Below are 22,553 nucleotides of genomic sequence, written 5' to 3'. Positions count from 1 at the left end.
GTATTATTTACTAACCACAAAAGCCTCCTTTCAGTAATATTTCAGTTGAAGTTTCTCACTTCATGCTCTAACATGCAGGATGTTAGAGAACTGGCAGGCACTGCCTGGCTTTGCTTTGAAAGAAACAGGTTTTTATTTAAGAACAAGCTAACCATAATGTGTTCTCCCTTCCAAATTACTTGTATTTTAAATACATCCTTTTATGGTCAAGAACACACAGGAGAGGCAGATCTGTTGTCAGTTATTTGAAGAGATTTTTCTGAATGGTTGTTGCTGGGTCTATCAGCATAGGAACAATGTTGGTTTTAAGAAATTCAGATTATTCACTGAAAAAGAAAGTTATTGGAAGAATCGTGCTGGGCAAGATGCACTGCTTTTGCCATGCCAGAAATCTGTAGCAATTACACTATGAATTATGTCTTTAATTCCTTATTTTATTTATACAGGTGCTTAATGCAAACCTGCTTGTGTCTTGTTTATTAAATTGTCTCCAATAGCCCAGCAGGGTCTATTGGGAGCTCCATCCTTAGCACAGAGGCAAGTCAGGCTGAATTTAAGTCCTGCTTCAGGGGGTTTATTTTTAACCAAAGATCCTGAGTGAACCTGGGCTAAAGAAGAGTGTTGTTACTACATTGTTGTATTCATATTTCTAGAGTCCCCTACCTTCTGGGTGGTTTTCTCACACACAGCTCTTCACAGCAGTGCTGCTCCTGCTTCTTCATCAGGACTCCTCCAAGGCTCTCCCTAAGCAGCCAACCCACCCTCTTTTATCCCAGTTATCTTCATTGGCCACAGCTGCCACCCAATTAAGGACATCAGAGCTGCAGCCCATTTAGAACAACTAGGATTGGGGCAAGGCCGCTTATACAATACATATATTTTACTAGGACTCCTACTAGAGAAGAGTTGCTTTTACTCTCCCTACATTTCAAGGTGCAGATCAACCACTACACTGAATTATTTTTCATAAAAACTCTCCAGTTTTTACTCTTCAAAATGTTTACTGGACCTATTTAGTGAGTAGATTATTAGAAGGAGCTCTGCACTGAACTCCTCAAGCACAGAGTCCTGAGTAGCAAATCTTCACGTGCCTCACTACTGAGCAGTCCAAATTCAATGGAAGGGGAAATTGCAGGAGAAAGGGCAGCACTGCTTCCTGTTGAAGGGGCTGAAGGACCTGCTTGTCACAGCAGCTTTAGTGGGGCTGCTCATTCCTTGGGGGAAGGCAGACAGTCCTTGAGCACTGTTTTGTGCCTGGCATGAGGCACACTCGTGTCACACATGCTGGGGTGAGAGGAAACAGACACCAGCACCAGCCAGAGCCAAACAGTGATTCCAATGAAGCTCCCAGTAACCTCATTCCCCAGCTCCCCACCCCTCTGGAGCATCAGCAGATCCTCACGCCACATAGCCAGATCCCTGATCACCCAGGGAATACTAATGAGAAATGAGGCTCCTTCTCTCCAGTTGCTTCTCCTCTAGCAGAGAGCACTTGTTAATAATTCAGCTTCGTGCCACATCAGGCCTGGAGTGCTGAGGCTTTCCATGCTGAGGCTGTGAATATAGGACGTGACTGCAGCTGCCTGTTCTCGCCTGCAGAGTCCTTCAATGAAATGATTCAGTGCCCTAGAAGGTAATGGAGAAACACCTTGAGATCACTGCTGAGTGGCACTTGTCCTTCTGGGAGAACAAGGAGAGAGGCTCAGCCCTCTGCTGAGAGTCAGTCCAAGCCTGTAGCACCCATTAACCCCATTTTAGGACACACAGAGCTTTGGGACCCAACAGGAACAGGGCCATCCAGACATCAAGGAATAAATACAGGAAGTGCCAAAGTAATTTCAGCAAACATGAGGGGGAACACCCCTACAGAATTTGCCCAAGGATTTTGCACACGCTCATTTCATGCAAGATTTTTACCCTTGAGTCCTCTGGCTGATGAGCACGTACAGAATGGGCAGAAAGAGAATGGGCTGTTGTGATAGGACACGGGGGAATGGGGACAAATTAAAAGAAGGGAAATTTAGGTTAAGTATTAGCAAGAAGGTCTCTCCTGTGAGGGTGCTGAGACACTGGAGCAGGTTGCCCAGGGAGGTTGTGGCTGTCCCAACCCTGGCAATGCTCAAAACCAGGTTGGATAGGGCTTGGAACAGCCTGGTCTAGTGGGAATGTTCCCTGCCTATGGCAGGGGGAATTGGGACTAGATGATCTGTAAGGTCCATTCCAATCCCTTAACATTTCATGCTCCTATGAAAGCTGTGCATGGAATAAAACAGGGGCTCCTGAATAGCAAAGCCCTCCCTAGGAAAAGGATTAAACTACTATTTAGATTAGAAAAAAACGTTACTGCTAAGGCAGTGGAGCTACACAAGTCGCTGTTCCTGGGCAAAAGGATGGTGGCATCCCTGGGTCCCAGGGGCTGGGTGGGACCCTCATCCTCCCCTGGGGCAGCAGAGCATCCCAGGGACCCCTGGCCGGTTGCTGGATGATGACAGCACGGCATGTCCCGGCTGGTGCTGTTGCCGTGGTAACCGGCTGTGATTTCTGTGCCTGTAACGCCACGACAGTCGGGGACACGCAGGGAGACGCGCTTGTGACGTCCGAGGCGGGCGGGCGGTGGCCGCGGCCCGTCTGCCACCCCCGGGGGCTCGGCTCGCTGCCGGGCCGTGCTCTCTGCATCCCCCTCCCCGCCCTCCCTCCTCTGCTCACGGCGATTTCCCCCCCAAAGTCGCGCTGGAGCTGTGCCAGCCCCAGGCAGCCTGTTGTCTGTACCATCCACAATGAGCTCCCGAGCCTGTTGGGACAGACAAACATTGTACATCCTGGGTGAAAAGAGCCCCTCGTGAGCAGATCAGCGAGCCCACGCAGTGACCCTGCTGGGGATTTGGCACAGAGCATCTCCCGGGAGTCCAGCTCGGCCGTGGCACCAGGGAAATGATTGTCTGTCCTAGGCACTGAGCCTGCAGGCTGTGCACGGCTCATCTCCCACCCTCCGAGGCTGTCGTGCCTGGATGAGGCAGCACAGGCTGCCCCGGGAGCCATCACAGAGCCGCTCCTCCTGTCGCACCACCCCCCCTTTCACCGGGCAGCACATCTGCAGGAATGAGTGGACAGATACACGTAGGTGTGAAGCCCTGGGTAGTCAGCCATACACTGTTCTTCCTGCACTTCAGCTGAGCCCTGCTCATAGCCCAGCTTTCTCCTCTGGCAAGTGGTCCTAGAAGACATTTCAAAAGTTCATGCAAGGCTTCTGTCTTGAGACATCAGCAGCACCACTAATCTGTGAACATCTGAAAGCCAGAATCCAACATAAAACTGAAGCTGAACTTGTCCTGGAGTAAGAAGATAAAATTCTGAATGAGTCCTTTCCTCCCCTCTTGCGCTACACAAAAAATTTTGAGTGGCTATTCTGTTTACATCCAGGTTGTTTATTGGAATTGTTTTATTATGCAGTAGCTCAGAGGTATGAACACATGGGCAGAAGAAAGTTTTTCAAAATATTTCTGCTTATTCACACTTGCTGTAAACACTTCCTCCAGTAGATTCTAGAAAGTAGGACACTGAAGGTGTTTGTATCCAGCCACTGCATTACTAGCTAGAACCAGAGACAAACATGATTGAAAGCTTTGCAAATAGCTACATAAGAAAAAACCAATTAAAAGCATTTGATCTTTAAAGACCCACTCTGGCTTATAAAGTTTGCACACCTTATAATGAAAGTCTTGTTTTTTCAAGCAGCCTTGCTTTTTCTAAATGCAATTTAGTAGACAATAGCTCAAGAGGGAAGTCTCTTCTACACTGAGAGGGTTTTGCCAGCTGTATTGAGTGCTCTGATTACCCATGAAATCAGAGGCCTCTTGCAAAACAGCCAAGAGCTTAACCAACATTTTGTTTAGAATGGCATTTAGCAGAACCCAGTTTATTTTGAGCAGAGATACAGGATCAGAAAGATACTCTTGTTGACTTCTGGTGGCCACAATGCAATACAGAGCTGGCTCGTGCTTGGCAGCACCACCACAGGCATGGGAAATGCCACCTCAGACAGGGACACAACAGGATCCAGAGGCAAAGGTACCACAGAAAACAACTGACATAAGTCAAGGGGCCTGCATGTCAGAGCAGCTGGAGTAAAAGGCTGCTCATAAGCAGCCCAAGGAGGCATTTAATTTGCAGAGATACAGGCTGGCCTCACAACCTCAGTTATCCTTCTGCAGGGGCTCAGTTCTGTAGATGCCAAGTCCTGCAACAGATTTCCATCATGGATGGGATCCCTGTCAGTGTTTGAGGGGGGACTGCTGAGGTCAGAAGTGTTGGGAACAATTCCATTAACTGTTCTCTCCCTCTCCTAACTATTCTTGCCTGGAAGGTTCTAATGTTGAAGCATGGAAAGAACATTTTTAAACTGAGGGACTGCTTGGATAATTTCAGCTGGGTTATGACTACCAAGATTAGCACAGTAATGCAGATGTGTCATAGCTGCAGAGCTTTCACAGAACAGTTACATGACCTGCTGATGTTTGGGTAACTAAAGCATCCAGCTCATTGGATTTGCCCTTTAAATGGAATCCTTCAGCTCCTTTGCACTCCAGTGCACCAAGATAACGAAATTTAACCTTGTGATTGCTTTGTTCTCTCCATCCTTTAAAGTCTGTTCCTGAACCCACTTCCAGACTTGGCACAGTTTTGTAGTGATAGGGGTGCTCTTAGAAAGCTGTTCCATTTGGCAACTATTTAGCCTGAGCTGTTCCTGGTTACTTGTTGAACAAAGCCCCATTGTACTTGGCTGTCTACAAGCTCAAATCCAGGAAAATGGATGTCTTTTACAGTTCAGGTGTAGATTTGTCACTCACACTAGGACCATTAGACAGGTACAAACCTCAAGACTTGCTGGAGGGAAGGATCTGTATTTACAGAAGAGATCCATAGTCCCAATTGCTTTTACAGGTGAAGTGTTTCAGGACAAAAACACCCACAAATTTCAAGAGAAGGCCTTTTGGAGAAGTACCATAAGAGTTCTCGTTGTTTCTTTACTTGGTTAGCAAGGGATTGGCATAAATTCTATTAACACCAGGAAACTGAGGCACTGACAGACTTTTCAATGTAAACCAATAAACAAGACCTGAGTGAATGAAAAATCTCCACTCAGGCAGAGTACACAAGAGTTTGAACTTCTCTTGCTCTTATAGAATGGGGATGAACTGGGGTGGGGCTTGTTGTTTGTTTTTAAGATGTGGAATAGCAATTTAGTGCTCTGTGCCCCACACTGACAGCATGACAGGGTAATGCTAGTGCTCAGACATTGCTCCTTGACCAAGTATAGGCTTTCTTTATTCTCCATGTCCCTTACATAAATGGCCATGTGTATAAATTTCAGGATAAAAATTAGACTGATATTAAAAAAAAACCAAAAACAAGCTGTAAGTTTGGCTGAGTAGGAGAGATGGCCCAGAAACTCTACAAGGTCTCCATCAAAAAAGGAAGCTTTTGGGAAGTGGCCAAGCAGACACCAGTTAGGGAGGGCTGGCCAGTTTCTGCACTGATATGAGAAGAACTAGCCAAAGTTAAGTCAGAAAGAGACCTTCTGAGGTTTCCCTTTTATGCAGGCAAGAGTTTGACTAACATCAGGTTATTTTTTCTTGCTATTCATGAATACTAAGGAATGAGGCAGAGAAACCTGAGGGAATGCTCACAAGGAATGTGTGGTCTCAAAGGCTTTGGAACTGACTTGCATTGAAACTCTACATGGACATAAAGTAATGAAAGGGTGAAAACACATGTAAACAGGCCATTATTCAAAATGCTTGAATAGACTCAGATTTTGTGGGAGTCATACTTTCAACAGATTTATGTTTAGAGGCCAAATGAGAAAGCCTGGAATGACCATGTTTGTTTCAAAGAGATTGTTGGTAGAATGTAGCAGTGTGATATTTGTCTAAATAACATTTATTGATCAGCTATGAAGTTGCACAGGGATTTGCCAACTCAGATTGTTCCTGTAGGTTTGTCTCTATTCCAGAAAGATTTATTTCCCTAGGCTTTACTGGATGTTGTACTTCACTTTCTGCACAAATTCTCCCTAAATGTTGTGCTACTTAGCCTTTATTTCACTCTCCACTTTAGCACAAGGGACCAGATTCTTAGTGAAGTCTAACTCATAAATATTTAAACCTTTAGGGGATCCAGGCAAATGCTTATAAAATTGATGATTCCATTAATGCCACCTCTTCCTGGGGCCTTCCTGTGCCTGAGGCACTGCTGCCATGGGCACAGGCCCTCATCCTGCAGAGCTGCAGACAAGGAGGGGTCTCTGAGGCTTGGGCTGCTTTATCAGCAGAAGCTGCAATAAACCAGTTCAGGCATTATCCAATCCAGCAGCTCAGTTAATCTCTGCTTACCCAGATTAACTCTGGCATCACGAGACACAGCCCATCAGCTGCAGGCTGGCTCTCAGCATCTCCCTCCTTTCAAAGGAGTTCTTTGCATCAGGCATTCAAAACTTGGGAAATTCCTTCTGCCTTCCCATCCTTCTTAATCCTCCATCAAGAGACAGTATCAGAGTCTAAGAAGGTCAAACTGGGGGAGAGGGAAGGAGACAGGCAGCTTTCTCCCTCACTGCATGTCACTGCCTCACCTCAGCACAGGAGGGGAAGATTTGCCCAGTGTGGGACAGCTCCAATTCACAATTTTAGTGCTCCTGGTCCCAGACATGGGCCTCCTCCAACAATCTCTGACCCTTTTCATGGCCATGGAACACCCTGCCAAGGAAATATTTTGCTGTGAGAAACCAACAGTGCAGAAGCCTTTCCAAGCATGAACTTGATCAAATGAAAGTATTAACTCTCTGGCTTATTTAGTCTCCCTAAGCAGAGCTATAAGGCACCCCAGGTCAGGAAAAGTGGCATAATTGCCCAAAATGCCTGTCTAGACCCACATACCAAGTAGGCAATGATGCTGACCCTGCCCACAGCTCGGTGAATGTGACACAAGCACCCAGAGCCAGGTGTCTGTGGCACCGCTGGGCTCACCCTGCAGGGAGGGAGGAACAAGCTGGCTGCCTGTAAAGCCATCAACAAAGCCCACACACCTCCATGCCTGTGAGTACCTGCACACCTCCACTCTTTCCTTCCCTCACACCACTTGGCCTGAGGCACCTGTGAGTATTTCATGGTGGAGTGGACAGTTCTCATTAAGCCTCTGTCAGACTGAAGTGGCTTCTTTACACTGTTTATCCTTGTGTATGCTCTGCTGATGCCACAGAGTGCAGGTGGCTGGACAGGGAACTCACAGCACTGCAAAAGCCTTGTCTGCCCCTCCCCATGAATCCTTGGAGTGACTGCCTAGAACAGAGGCTGGACAAGATTAAGAGAATAACAGCAGGTATTTATTAAAGGTCTTCAATAGGTAAACCTTGGGCAGTCAGAAGCCTCCCAGAGGCTACACCCAAGATGGATGATGGTCACAAGTTTTTCACACAAAGTTTGGTCCATTTGCATATCAGGGTTCAGCTTCAGGTAATGAAGTAATTTAACCCCAGTTTGCTCCTCCAAAATTCACTTTTGTTTATACTTTTCAGGGCCCGAGGCTGTAGGGTGTCCTTGAGTTTTAGGCTTAGAGGAATTGTTTGTCCGACCAAAATGTGAAGACAGTAGTTAATACTTTATATGGAGTTTATAGTTATGCACTAATGCAGTACAGGATTTGAAAAATATAAAGGCTAAAATCTTAAGGAATCACCCACACCACTGGATGAGGCCACCATAGGATAAAATGAAAAAATCAAGGCCAAGCTGATGCTGCTTTAATTTCAGAGGGACATTTTTTGCATGTGTACCAGTCCTCCATATTCATCACAGAAGAGGTAGTACTTCAAAGGCACTCAGATAATCACTTCTTGGTGCATTCCACCAGCATCATTAGGCAAATGTCCATAAATACCCTTCTCACATATCTTGTTTCACTCAGATTATCCTTGTCTCCTTGGCAACTGTCAGATGATGTATAATGCTGGTAGGGATTAGCCCCAGTGAGCCTCATAACCCTCGTGTAAATTCCGACTCTGTGAGGGGACCTGGCCAAAACACTCCTTTCCTGGTAAGGTTTAAGTGTTGCCATAAACAATATTAAATCCTAGACCCTTTCAGCAAACCTGAGTAAGGGTGGAAATCAATAGAGAGCTTTTTAACTGGCAGTATTTGTCTTGTCCTCTAAATAAATAATTTTGAGACATGGATATACTTGGTGTTTCACAGCTTGACATGTAAAGCTGTATTTTGAATCAGTACTTGAGAGAAGGCTTGTGCTGAAATCTTGGCTCTAATATCTTTATCTCCTTCGTCCCTTGCTGTCAGTGGGATCACACTGGGAAATTCCAAATCCCTGCAAGAGCTTAATAAAATTATGCTTCACTTCAACCTATTAATTTCTGAAAACTACCCAGGGTTCAGGTCATCACTTGGTGTGCACACACTGTCTGACATGGGTTGTACTGGGACTTTGCACCTCTGAGCAAGCAGCTCTACCCTCGTGCCCCACTGCTCAGGCAGACATGACCAAAGCATCAAGTCAAGGAGCTTCCACAGATGCTCCACTTGCATGAAGCTTGTCTCTACACCACATGGTATGTGGGTCTGCTGAGGAGGATGTTCCTTGTCTCATGTGGCATCCTGGGCACCCAAAGCCAGCTTTTGCCATGTGTGGCACTGCCACGAGACCTGTCTCCACACAGGAGATGCAGAGAGTGCCTGTGCATGGAGCTGAGCAGCCCTGCATTAGATACAAGTGTTAAGAGTTGAAGATCTAAGTGATAAAAGCCTACCTGTGCTGCAGTAGTGACATGGTTAAACCACTTGTTCCTTCTTCAGTCCACTCAGTTCTTTATAACTTTCCAGACTGGGGATATCTGCTCGAATTCAACAGAACAACTAAAAATATCTTTAAGCAAAGCCAAGGAAAGGAGGCTGAAATCAGTACCAGCCTCAGGAACAAAACCAAATCCAGACATACTGCAGCAGAAAGAATAGTATTTCTGTAATTGAGCAAACAAATCTCTGGCATAGCATTGTGTCTAAAAATGAATTCAACAATGTGTCATGGCTGATATCTTTTAGACTAATCAACTAGAGAGAGCTGGGAGAGGAGGGGTGAAAACTTTCCAGGAGGTAGGTAACCAAACAGCCAAGCCAAGGGGTGATGGGGAAGTCAGTGACAGGCAGAAGAAAACCCAAGTCCTGGCACAGGCTGGTTACCACTGATGCAGCCTGATTTTTTTGCATGCTCATGTGGACCTGTTTGCTCCCCAGCCATCTGCCAGCTCCAGCACACACCTCACTGCATGCAAGACTTGCAAGGAGGGGGGAAAGGGATCAGTGGCTTAAGGCAGGTGATTTTTAGCACTGATAGGATGAAAGCCCTCCTAGCTCACTCACATGTCTGTGTACTGGCAGAAGCTCTAAGCAGCACCATTTTAGGCACTCCAGCACACAGCAGGGGCTCAGGAGATTTAGTGCTGCTACCACTGGCTTGTGCACATAGAGAAATTCAGCTACAGCAGCAGGAGTAATAAAAACTGCTGAGAGCTGAATACCACAGTCTCTTCTGTCACTGGTCACATTACTCTTGATTTCAGGCAGCAAGAGGAAGAGAAAGTTAATCATTTATGTGCAGCAAAGCTAGGGAAGATCCCAGTTTAAAATCCTGCTGTAGTAGCAGAAGAGATGGAGTAGATCAGCCCACGATTAAGTGCAGGAGAATCCACACACACTCAGGCAAGGCAGCCCTCTCTGCTGAAGATAAAGTGATGAATGAACATACCTGGAAAGCAACTAAGGTTGCCACAGGTAAATTATGAGCATGCTCAAACAGGGCTTTGAAAATGAAGCACATTCCCAACAGTAACTTGTCAGGGAGTCTCTGAAGCTGAAAAATAGCCACTGCCACACCACTTTTGTTGTGTTTTTCTTGTTGCACTTTACAGCTGGTCTCCTGTTCCCTTTTATGGCCCTAAGTAGGGTCAAAAGGCACATGCACAGGGTACATGTCATTGATACTGACTTCTGCCTAAAAACACCAAAGCCAAAAGGCACATGCACAGGGTACATGTCATTGATACTGACTTCTGCCTAAAAACACCAAAGCCAACAATATTTTCTCTGAAGGGCAGCTGTAGGGAAACTCTCCTTATTTACAAACTCTGCCCCTCCAAGACAAATCACTGAGGGTGATCAGGGAGCTTTGGTGAGGGAGGGAAGCATGCTTCTTACCAGCCAAAGCCTCAGCTGTGAAACCTTTACAGAGAAAAGAGATCTTTTCTCAGCATCAAACACAGGACAGGCTGCTAATTCTGTCTGTGCAGTGTTTCCCAGTCTAAAACCTTGAGCAGTGCTTACAGGTTTGCAGGCAGCCCCACACCAGGGCTGTGGGTCAGTCCCAGACCTGCCTGACACCTGCTCCAGCTCAGCCCAGGCTTGCTGAGAACTGGCTGTGTCTGCATGGAGTCAGCTGTCAAAAAGCAGCAGCCTCTGTGCCAAAAAAACACAGCTCCAGTGACTCTTATCCCTCTAAGCAGCATCTTAGACAGTGCAGGAAAGGGCTTTCACTTGAATGACACATGACCTGGATTTGCAAAACCTTGGCTACAGGTGTAAGTCTGAGTCTAACATGTTTGTGCCAAACCCACAGCCAAGCCCAGCTTTTGTAACATTTTCAGTGGACTTTCTCCCAGGCAGTTACTCTAACAGAGCTGTTGGGATGTTGATGCAGCAGGTTTGTCTTCCTCCAATAACACTGCGCTTGTTTTCCATCAGAAAAATAGCTGAATACATGAAGGGCTGGTGACTGAAGCATCTTCCCCCATACAGAACCATCCATACTTTACCTTTAGTGATACTCACATACACTAAACCCTGAAACTCATAGAGAGAGGGGCTCTTTCCAGTCCCTGATCACAATTCCCCTGCATGCGTATGATTTGGCAGAGTAGAGTATCCTTTATATGCCATCCCACAGCATGTGCTGCACCCACCTCATTTTTCAGCTACGTTTCCTCTCCACATCTGCTTGCATTATTTTTTATTTCTAAGTACAACCTGTTGTAGGACTTCAAGTACCAAAATGCCAGCAAGTTTGCCAAAAGCTGTTATTTCAATAAAATTCATGCAGGAGCTTTTTAAAAGCAAGATTGTAGGAGGACAAAGCTGCAAGGAGAGATCCATATTTCCAGACCTTCCCCTCATTCAGACACTGCCACAGCTACAGCCATGCAGTCTCTCTAGAGAGAGAGAGAGATGCCTAAGATCATTACCACATGAATAAGATCTGGCCAGTTGCAGAAGTACTGAGAAGCTTCCCAAAAGCTGGGTTACAGGTGTGGTTTGGAAGATTTATGTTCAGCTTTGAGTACACCTGCTGTGAATTTAGGTCCTGGCTCACTCTAGAAATTACTATTGCATATTTGCCCCTGTGTACAGCTGGGGAGGTGCTGACTGCTCTGAAGGCCAAGCCCTGCCCTGAAGCTCTGGGAATTAAAGACCTAATCCCCTCAGTGTTTACATCTGTGCACAGCACAGAAGGTAAACATGCTGTGTTCCAGCATCTGCTGCACCTGCATCCCCAGGCTCAACCTGGGTGGAAACAGAGCAAAGCTGGGCTAAAAGGAGACAGAATTCCTGTACTTATTACCCATGTTAGTGCACTAAGTATAGATTCAGCTTCAGCAGATCAAAGTGCTCAGATGTTATTACTAACACATTGTAATTATCTTTTGTCAGCAATCACCCAAGAGCAAGGTCTGCCTTGTGCTCAGTCTGCTCCAAAGACCTTATGCTCTGAACAGATCTTTTCATGCTGTCAAGAGGGAGAACAATTCAGATATAGCTGGAGGCTGCCAAAGTACAGGAAGAAGCACTGCTAAGTTAAATGATATCTGTCTAGAAGCTTTTTGTCTGCAGGTATTCAGCACAGTTCTTTTGTGTTTAGAAGGACAGATCAAGTACTGGCTGACCAAGAAATATTTTCAAGTAAAATGTTACTTAACAGCTCCAGAACAATCCTTTAAGAACATAGATTTGAACTTTTTTGAGTGCTGCAATGTGACATGCTGCCGTATGAGTTTCTTGGTTTCAAATCCATCACAAAGTTTCCAAATCTTTGTGATGGACTTGCTCGTTTTCATGGCATTCACTTTCCATGTGTGACCCTATTGCACCTATCTGTGGTTAAAACATTTAGTGAAGAGGAAACTTTATTGGAATAGTTTGAAGCTGTAGCTTTCATCCTGGCCAATATTCACTATAGAGTTTGAGTTTTCTTATTTTTCCACAGAAAGCAGCCACAAGTTCTACTGTATTGGCCATGAGAAATCATCCTTCTGCACTGAACATTTGCACATCTTGCTTTATTCAAGCCAAGCTCCAAAAACCACTTCTTAGCTCTTCCTCCCCTCACTTTTGAAATAAGTTTATCAAGTTTTAAAGGAAATGAGCAAACACACATGAGCACTATTTTTAAGAAACAGCCTGATGGAAGTTATTTGGAATCAAACTTTGCAGGGATTTAAAAGCTAATCAAACATGTCCAGGTCAATCTACCATAAAATTTAAATATACATTTGAGAAAATGCTTTCTCTCTTCCTGTCTGAAGACTTCCTGGGAGAGTTTAATATATTTTAAACCAACTCCTTGAATTTTGTTCCATCTTTTTGGCACTAACTCATTTCATATATATGGGAATGGTCACCCCTATTTTCATGCATTCAGACATGTTTGTTACTTCAGGTTTGAGCATCAAGTTTACACCCACTGGAAAACTTTTGGCTTGCATTTACTACTAATAAATCCTAAAACAGTAATTGTGAGCTTAACATGGTGTAGACATGAAGATTTCAAGAGCAGACAGAACTGTTAGCTTGCCATCAGGTATTAGATATCCCCAATAGAGCTCAGTTAATTTGCCTTCAAATAAAGGGTAGAGAGTGCTTAAAGCCAGAGACTGTAAGAAGCTTAATTATTGTCTCTTTCTTCCAGGCACAACCATTTGGGTTTGAACACCTCCAGGTTTAAGGTCTTAAGACTAAAATGATTTTGTAAAAGAATTAATTCAAGAATGGAGATTGCCTGTCCTGACTTCAGGCTACCATGGAAAGACAGCAAAGCCTCTCAGGCAGGAGGGAATGTTACATTTCTTTGTCTCCATCATTGTAACCACCTTAATTTTTCAAAAGGTTTTAATGACCAGGTTAAGTATTTGTGTTTCCAGTTCAGTTATTTCCAAACTAGTCAGGCATTTTGTATTTCTTTGTCCTCTCATCTGACCCATGCTTTTGGCTCACTAGGAATTTACTGGAAGAACTATTTTTCAGCCTTTAGCTCATGTAACAAAGATAGATTGAGCTCCAGCAAATCTGGATTAAAAGCCCACATCAAAGGTAATGGCCAAAATGGTCTATCAAGATAAAATATGCCTTTTTCAGGGGGAAAAAAACTTATTAGTGGAAATTAAATATTAGAAATGCATTAGGAGTTATCTTAGAGAGCAGACCACAGAGCTTACTGAGGGAAAACATGTACTGTCCACTTCCAAACTGTACCATTCCCTCTGCTAGTCCAGTACAGAGCTCCAGCCACTGTGCTCTTGCACAGGCACAAGGGGAATGACAAACTTTTTAACCTGAAGGTCCCAGACCCCCTTGCAGCAAGGGCCAGGCTGTGCTGCAGTGAATTAATGTGGTGGTTCCTCTCAGCTCCACCAGACTTGATTATTGCAGCCTTTCTGCTTCCATGTGCAGTAGGTAACAAATGCTCCCCTCCAGGTGATGTGCAGCATCCCCACAGAACCACACCAGCCTGCTGTTGTCACATGTTGTTACCCTAATCCTCCCCCCATCCAGGAACCAAGCAGCTGCCAACAAGCCCATGTTCAGCTCTCTGTGCAGAGCCCTGCAACAGACACAGTGCAGAGCTGTCTCATCTCCCACACTTCTTCTGCAAAGCAGGATTTGCACACAGAGCAGGAGCCACTTCGTGCACTACTTAGCATGGTGTGTCCTCCAGGCACACTTTGTCCTCTGAATTATCTCCAGTGCTAATTTATTGCAGCATTCAAAGCATCGTGCCTCCTGCAGTCCCTCCCACAGGAAGCTGGCTGACTCATTTTTCCACACACTCTATTTTCTTCTCCACAAGAGCCAAATGTTTAGGTCAAGAATAAACCACCAAAAAAAAGGGAGGTTTGTGTTTAAGCACCTCCTAAAACAGCCCACAGCCACTTGTGAAGCTCTTTGTTTCATTCAAACAACAGACCTGGAAGTGTTACACCCAGGTAGAGTTACCCCCATATGGCACCCAACTGCCCTTGCAGTTCCTAATCCTGTAAATTGATTTAGCCCAGCTAATGGTTTTTGGTCTCAATCAGTTATCTGAACACTACTAAAAGACAAGATGAAGGCCACCATTTTGCATTCATCCCCCTGAGCTCTTTCCCAAAGCATTCAGGTGCTTGCCTTGCACACTGGTTTTGATGTATCACCTAACCTTACAAGAAGGGAAAAAAAGAACATTGCTAGGAAAACCCCATCTAGTTTTTCACACTTTGCTTAGTGATGCAGCAAAAAGTCAACCATCTTTGATAAAAGGACTTTTCAAAGACACTTGAAAATAAAAAAAGCATCAGCAGCTTTTCTCCATCTCTAGCCACACTTACACAGTTCTCCAGTCACCAGAAATATAGGAAGCAATCAGAGTCATACAACGCAAACACTTTTCCTTCCAAAAACAAGAAATCCAGCTTCAGCCTGAGAAGAGCCAAGGTTTGTAGATGTTTCTACCAAGGAACTAAATATCTCCATTCTTACCTCCACCTCAAGAAGCAGGTGCCAGACCACCCCACCCCAAAATGCAAAGCCCCAGGTGCTCCCTGCTCTCTCTTTTAACCAGCTGGGTGTGTGACCTCAGAGTTGATTGGCATTAATCCATTGCCACCCACTGCACAACTAGGGCTTGTTGAGAGGAAACACATTCTTGGGGTTTTTTATGGTAAAACCCAGGTATATAGGAGTGAGGCCAAAGGACACATTCTGCATTTCCCACTTGTCCTACAGAAGGGAAAGGGAACAAGTCTGTAGCAAAAATTTCTCACTTTCATGCAGGCAATAAAAGCTCGTATTCTTGTATTTCCAAAATGTCAAAACTGTGGAAGTAGTGCAGAGCTTAGCATAAGCTGCCACTGCTGCCCTTTGTCTCACAGAATCCTCTCAGAATAGGTTTAATGCTGCAGCCATGAGGCTTTTCCCATCACTGATGTGTCCCCAGCCTGATGCTTATAAAAGAGTCATAATTGTGCCTTTCCTCCATTACTGAGTCTCCTTGCTTTGGAAATCCTTTGGATCGAGATCTCTGCTTTCCTTTTTTCTGGAGAGATTGATTTTGTGCAAAAATAATATTCTTTTATTTACCATTTTGTAAATAAAAGTGCTGGCTCTCACCAGCACTTCCCAGCTCTGATGTCCTGTGCTGCCCTGGGGAGAAGCAGGAAGAGGTCTCTGGAGAAGGCCTAGCCAAATCCCCTCCTACTCCTCCTCCAGCCATGAGGCTGTTGCTGTTTCCCACGCTTTTTACCTCAGCTGTCACTGGCAGAAGGTTCTGTCCTTTCCTGAGTGCATTTTTCCAGAGGTGGTGAATGACAGGCTCAGCCCTGCCCGCAGAGGGGCTGGGGTGGAACTCACCATGTCCACTCTGGGGCAGCCCCAGCCCCACCCCAGAGGGTCTCCCAGCCCCCCAGCAGTGCCTGGGCACCTGCAGCAAATAAATTCCACCCCTTGTCTCAGCAAAATGCTAATTTCATAATGGTCATTACAATCTTCACTCAGCACACAACCTTCACAGCTCCACTGCTGGAAGCTCCACTCCACATTGACCCAATATCCACCCTCAGTACAGCCCCATCCTCCCCCTCACCACAAAAATCCCCATGGGTAATCCAGTCCCAGGCAGTGCCTGGTCTGAGCTTTGCCTTTTACTTTACTGATCACTGTTTTAACTTCAAATTCCCTAATAGTGTGTAATCTCTCAGTCTTTGTCTCAGCCCACAAGCTTTTAAATCTTATTTTCTCCCCCATTTTTGAGAAGCGGGGGTGAGAGCAGCTGGGTGGGCATCTGGGCAGCCCACCAGGGTGCCACTGCTCTTCTCCACAGAGAATTCCACAGGGAATCCCTCTGGGCACATCAATCAGCAAATACAAGCTGATTGAAGGCCCCAAGAAGTGGTGAATGCAAGCACCTCTATTATGTAAGAACTTTTCCTGGATAATGTTTCAAATAACAATTTGAAATTGACCTGCATTCAAAGCTTTGCTAAGAATCTCTCAAAGATTCCCAAACTGAGCAACTTCCAGGTGTGCAAAATATTGATGGTGGCTAATGGTGCCGATGTCCCAAGGACTGGGAAACAGCCAATTTATTGTATCAAGTATCCCAGAAAACCAGGCTGCTTCCAGCACCAGGATTCTGGCTGCAGTGGCAAGACAGCAATCCCCATCCTCTGGGACTTCCCTCTGAAACCAGATTAACAATTTTTTGTAAATTACTAATCTAAAGCAATTTGTTGTTGTTGTTGTTGTTTCCTGCTCTGGTTATGTTTTAGTAGCCAAATATATTTTCCTTTCAGAGAAGAGCTGGGAATCCAGGAACCTGCAGCCAGGGGAGGCAGCAATTAGTGGTTTGAAGTGTTAATGGGACCACAGTGGGAACTGGAAGTCCCTTGAACTCAGCTATTAGCAAATTAATAAAAGGGGTAACACGCTCTCCTGAGTGTTACAAATTTAGCACTAATTAGAACTTCTCTTTCTTAGCTATTTTAGGCAAGAAAATCTTCAATATCCTTTGTTAAATCTTAATCATCTTGTTTGTAGAAGTAAATCATAGGGAAACATTGGTTTCTCCACCCAGCTACAGCCTATTAAACTTTTTCCATTCTCCTTTTCTTTGTGACATGACTTATAGCTAGATATTTTGTAATCAGTTGGCTTTATTTATCAACTCTTACCCCAAAGGAAGGTTTTCTTTGACTAAGACTAACCTGCAGGCCATTAATTTGTCACAATCCATCCCTAACTTCTCAAAGATCCTCCCTTCACAGGAACATCAGTGGTCCAATTTATTTATATTTGTTTTATGTATTTATTGCTCATACATTCCAGATGTTAAGCCTCATGGAGTTCTTGGAACTGGCAAGCATCTCTTTCTGCCAGAAATATACACATGTAGATCTTTGTGTATTTTAACACTTGGGAATTAATCACGAGAGAAACTTAATCAAGTTTGCAATGATGAAAAGCCCTTAATTAGAGCAGAAGCCAGAATGTCCTCCTGCTCTTCTTGCACTGCCCAAATCTCATCGAAACCTTGCCTGAAGACCAGAAAACAAATCTCACAGTTGATTGGATATATCTAATTGTGAATTGATGTCCATGCTTTTGCAGATATGTTTCAAATCTTGCCTGGCGGCTGCGTTGGCCAATTTGCCCATACTGAGGAAATTAATTCATTTTTAACTACAGAGCAAAGCTGTGATGTTGAGCAATATATGTCTCCCTTTCTGCAAAGAATATTACTTGTCTCTAGGAAAATCAGTGCATTGCTAAGTGATTGACAGAACCACAAAAGATTTAGCTTTTAATGTTTAGGAAACACTGATGGAGGAGAGAAAGCCCTACAGGCTGGCTGAGGCAGAACAAACTCACTTCCATTCAGCAAAAGCCATATTGAGCATTAAAGAGGAAATGGAGATGGAAGGTTACATCTTCACTGATGCCACTAAGTAAAAAGAGCATGTTAGAAGTAATCAGTGGGGAGCTCATGGTTTAAAACACACATGTACAGGTGCACACCACCAGCAGTGCTGACAGCTGAAGCAGACACTGTCTGAATATACACCATAAAGCCTGAGAAATACTGGACACTGTCAAGGTGGCTTTCATAAATTAATGCAAGATGATGTTAAAATCTCTATTTTACAACCAATTAGAAAGGGTAGTTTGGCAGTAGCGTTAATAACCTCTGAAACAAATGTAGCATGACAAGGAAGATTCCATGACCAGAGCTCAGCTCAGAAGACTGTTTCATGTCTAGAAAAACTGGATGAAGACTGTTTCTAGTTAGCCTGTGGAGGGAAACACAAAATACAGTCATTTCTGTTTACTTCCGCTAAACAGCTGGTCAGAGAGTATTTTCTGCACTGTGTGAGCCTAAAGCAAGTGTTGTTTTTACTTTTCTCTACTGCATGAGGCAGGATGCAAGTGGTGTTCACTGAGGTGACACTGTGACATCCTGTCTGCCTTTAGGGCTCTAAATACTACCAGTAACCGAGTCCTTTTTTCCCTCCATGTGGGTTATAATTGTGGCAATAAGATGTGTGGCAATAAGAGCTGGGCAGCACATAGATAAATTGCAGATGATGATTTAATGCTGGTGAATACAAGTCTTATAGTCCTGCAAGCAGCCTGGTACTGGAGAGGACCTTTGAGGTCAATTCATTTCCCTTCTGTCACCGGCAGCCCTCTGAAAGAAGCTGCATGACAAAGTGACCCAGCTCCATTACAAAGTTAATTTTTTTGCCACCATTTCTACTACTGTAATGGTGCAGGAAGAGGAATCCTACAGCAGGTCCTTGGAAATGTAGAAATCTTCCTATTGCCAGCCTTAATATACTCTTATCCGGTTTATTCACATCTTTCTTTTCTGCCAAAATTGTGCTTCTGCTTAAATAGCGCTTCTCCCTCCTGTGTGCTCATCCGTGATGTATTTATAGGGAGTCCTCTCTCAGCATTCACTGCATGAGATAAAACAAGCCATCCTTTTTTTAGACTCCTTTCATATAACAGACTTTCCACAATCTGAATCATCCTTGCAGCTCATCCCTTCACCTGCTCCTGTCTGGGCATGGGGAGCAGAACGAGCAAGAGCAGCTATATATTCTCCTACCAGGGATTTTTACAATGCCATTAATACTGCCTTGTTTCCTTACTGCTCTGTTGTCCATTTATATACTCTCTGTATGTAGAATTCTTCAAGCATATAAATTATGTTACACAGTGAGCTATCAAATACTGGTGTGTCATCTCCTCTGGGGCCACTTGTGCTCCTTGGGAGTGTGGTCAGCATCTTGCAGGCAAAATCCTTCAGTGCTTTTCATCTGGTGCTTTTTCATCCTTGATAGCTCCTGCAGAGTGTTTCAGCATGAAGATGTTTCAGCAGTCATTACAAAAGCAAGTGAATCATTCAGAAAAAGCACAATCCATCCATCTTCTTTAGTGTCACCAATTAATAGCTGCTCAGGATGCTTTGCAACCTATAGTTGCTTAAGGGAAGAAAAATAACCACCCCTTCCTGTAGTGCTGTGCTGTCATTATATTCTGTGTATCCAGCCCAAGCAAGGAAGCTTTATTAAATCCATTTAGCAATCTGCAACAGGTTCTGATATGGGGCTTTAAAGAAGAGTGAAAAAACAGTATAAGAAGGGAACTAAAAACCAATTGGTAGACAAGATTATTTCTTTTTATTGGAACCCCATTTCTCTTTTTGAAGCCAGTGGTCAGAGCCTGATTTGTTGGCCACACTTCTGTCTGCTGCTGCCCCTCCAAGCAAACAGTGCTAAGGCCACCAGTTTCCTCCACTTGATGGAGCTGGAACAGCCTTTTACTTCATGCTTCTGGTTTGGAATATTTTGCTGCAGACTGTGCAAAATAAGGGACCATTTTTTAAAGGGAGCAGTGTTGCCTTTGTGGGCAGCTCAGGCTGGGTCTGTGTGCTCATTGCTCCAGTCACAAGCTGCTAGAGCAGAGTCATTGCACCCTTTGGTGAAGCTCTGCCTTGAGCACTGTCAGAGCACCTGGAGAAAATCCAAACCCACATTTGCCAGACCTAAAGATGCATTCCCCAACCTGCCCACAGCTGCTGACTCCAATCCCTCCCTCCCATCTCACCCCCCAGTCTAAAGCACTGTGGCTTTTGCCACTGGACATGCCCCAAGCAGGACAGGAATGCCACCTCTTGAGGGGAATCAGCTCAATCCCAGCCCATGTGGCATAGTTGGAACTCTGTGCCTAAGTGTAATGAAACCTGATGGAAGCTAATTAAAAAAAAAAAAAAACTATCTGTTTTGCTGTCTCTTTAGGATTTAGTCATAAAAACCTTATGTTGTCTCACAAGCCTAAACAAGTGTGTTCACATGTAAAAATCAGCCATAAAGCTGCATGGAGAGTCCTTAACATGTCTAAGCTGTCATTTGTAAGGGCTGCCTCAAGCCTGGATCCTGCAGGTAGGAATGACCTTTCTGCTGTCCTCAAACCACCCTGCATAAGTGGGGCATCCCTGCTTCAAAATGGGAAAGAGGGACAAGCCCAGGGATCCTTCACTGACAGTTATGTGCAGTGGATGTTTCTCCATCTGGCCTCGACAGGAGCTGGGAATCAAAGGCAAAGAGTACTTGTTATGTTAGAGCAGTGCCAAAGATGTTCAGAGGTTAAGAGAGTGTAAATCTAATAGGAGCGTTTCCTGGTCTTCTCCTCAACCCCAGCTAGGCTACAATTTTTAAGGCAAAGTGAATTTCCTTTAGGACACAGGAGTCATCATGCTTTTTTTGCAGTGGAAAAAAATTATGGGCTGTGTCCATGGCTGCCCCAAGGGAAAAATCAACATGGTTTAAATGGTAGCTCTCCCCAGTGTCTGTCCACAATGAGATTTTCACTCACCCAAACTCTGCAAAATTCAGAATTTCTGCTGAAACTGGGCTTGTGCAGAAGGTGTATCTGGGTGGGTTTCCCTGGCCAGGTGGAGAGGGCTGCTCTTGGGGTAACTCCAGCTGTGTCTCCCTGCAGGCGTCGGAGGTGGAGCGGCAGCTCTCCCTGCAGGTCCACACGCTCCGGGAGGATTTCCGGGAGAAGCATTCCTCCAGCAGCCAGCACATCGTGAGGCTGGAGAGCCTCCAGGCCGAGGTGAGTCACCTGCCTCCCTCCTGCAGGAAGCAGCCAGGGCTCTTGGAGTTGTGTAATGACCCTCTCTGAGCTGGGCAAACACAATCAGCCAGTGGAGCCACCAGAGGGATGGCAGCACTGGGGCAAAGGACTCCCCCAGCAAGGATTGCTCCATGGTGTTCTGGCTGGGCTGGCTCACAGCACCTTCCAGTGCTGCCTCAGCCACAGCATTCCTGCAAAATGAATGGATGAGAAGGCTCTTCCAGGAGCCAAACCATGGCTGTGCTCCTGCAGGGCTGCTGCCCAATACAGACTAAACTCTGGTAGGAATGGTGGGAAGGTCTGCAAGGGTTTTTTCTTCTGTTCCTCATGCTTGCAAAGAAAGCAGCAATCCTCTCTTGCCTCTCAGCCATGCACTTGGGAAAGCAAGGAGCCCCTGCCTGTTTTAACTCAGGCACATTTGCAGGAATGAGACAGCTTCCTTCCTTTCCCCTTCCCTGACAGGGTCACTGGGGATCACATAGGCAGGAACTAGATGGGTAGAAGATGTCCAACTCTACTACCCAACCACTTCTTTTATTTAAAAGCTGTCTGGAAAAGCTTTTCCTAAAATCTCTCGATTTCTTTTCTCCCGCTCCCACCTGCTCCTTGCTGGTCCCTCGCCTTTTCTTCCCCTCCCCTTGGTGTGGAGCAGCAAGTCCTTGAAGTAAGTATGGAGCCTTGGAAAGGGTTTGCCTGCACATACATTGCTGTCACCATGCATGCCTGTCACCATGCATGCCACACCTTGTCTTCTCACCTCCTTCCTGTCTCTTGCTTTCCAAACCCTTTCCCCCTGTGCCTTTCCCATGGTCCAGGGCTCCTGGCAGAGCGGTGTTTATGTTGCATCGTTATTTACAGCATGTTCATTACTGGTCTGCCCACCAAATATGAAATCTTACCACAATCTCTCCATTAAACCTCTTATTTTTCTTTCTCCAACCCACGCAAATCATGGTGGTGGTGGGCAGAGACATCTCAGAAACCATTAGTCACCTCAGAGCAGCTTTCCAATACCTCCAGCAGCCTTTACTCTGCAGAAATAGCAAGTCCACATACTTGGCTGATACTCCTTTGTGCAGCCAGATCTTTCCAGCAACCTGGAAAGCAGCAAAGAGACAAGGTCCCAAAGAGGCCAAGAAAACAGTGGGAATTTGCTGAATTTGTCTATACTCCATGAACTGAAAGGAGGCCATGAGGAATATTTAGGGTTATACTGGACTGGTGGATGGCTGGCATACCAGACCCCAAAGATCCTGTGTGTACTAATGTGGGAAAAAGCTCCTTCTTCTTGGTTAAACAGAAGAAGTGACCTTGGCTAGTGCTGATTCATCCCTTGCACTGTTCCCAGCTAACTGAGTCACGGAGGGTTTGTTTGGCAAACTGTCCCTTGCCTGAAATCACTGCCCTTGACAATTAAAAGAAATGAACCAATTTTAAAGGCAACCGATCACTGGGAAGCTAAAAATAAGCACAGCACAGAAAGGAGTCTACACAATTGAAAAGACAGAAAAATCCCTGATGGGGACCTGATGAACACACACCAATTAAGAA

General features: G+C 45.1%; 1 protein-coding gene across 3 annotated transcripts in view; it reads left to right on the top strand.

The window, feature by feature from the left end:
* Positions 1 to 22,553, top strand: part of BICDL1 (BICD family like cargo adaptor 1) — a 49,534-nt gene that overhangs the window by 9,543 nt on the left and 17,438 nt on the right. For all 3 annotated transcript variants that reach the window (XR_010030144.1, XM_063173097.1, XM_063173096.1), the window contains exon 3: positions 20,865 to 20,981. Coding sequence is in view for 2 of the 3 variants with exons in the window: in XM_063173097.1 (XP_063029167.1) it covers positions 20,865 to 20,981 (117 nt within the window). In the remaining variant the exon portion in view is untranslated. The remainder of the gene's footprint in view (positions 1 to 20,864; positions 20,982 to 22,553) is intronic.

This window comes from Melospiza melodia, chromosome 20, assembly GCF_035770615.1.
Source record: "Melospiza melodia melodia isolate bMelMel2 chromosome 20, bMelMel2.pri, whole genome shotgun sequence".
NCBI classification, from domain to species: Eukaryota; Metazoa; Chordata; class Aves; order Passeriformes; family Passerellidae; genus Melospiza; species Melospiza melodia.
The sequence above is the reverse complement of the archived record's forward strand: the minus strand, read 5'-3'. Positions and strand labels throughout refer to the sequence as shown.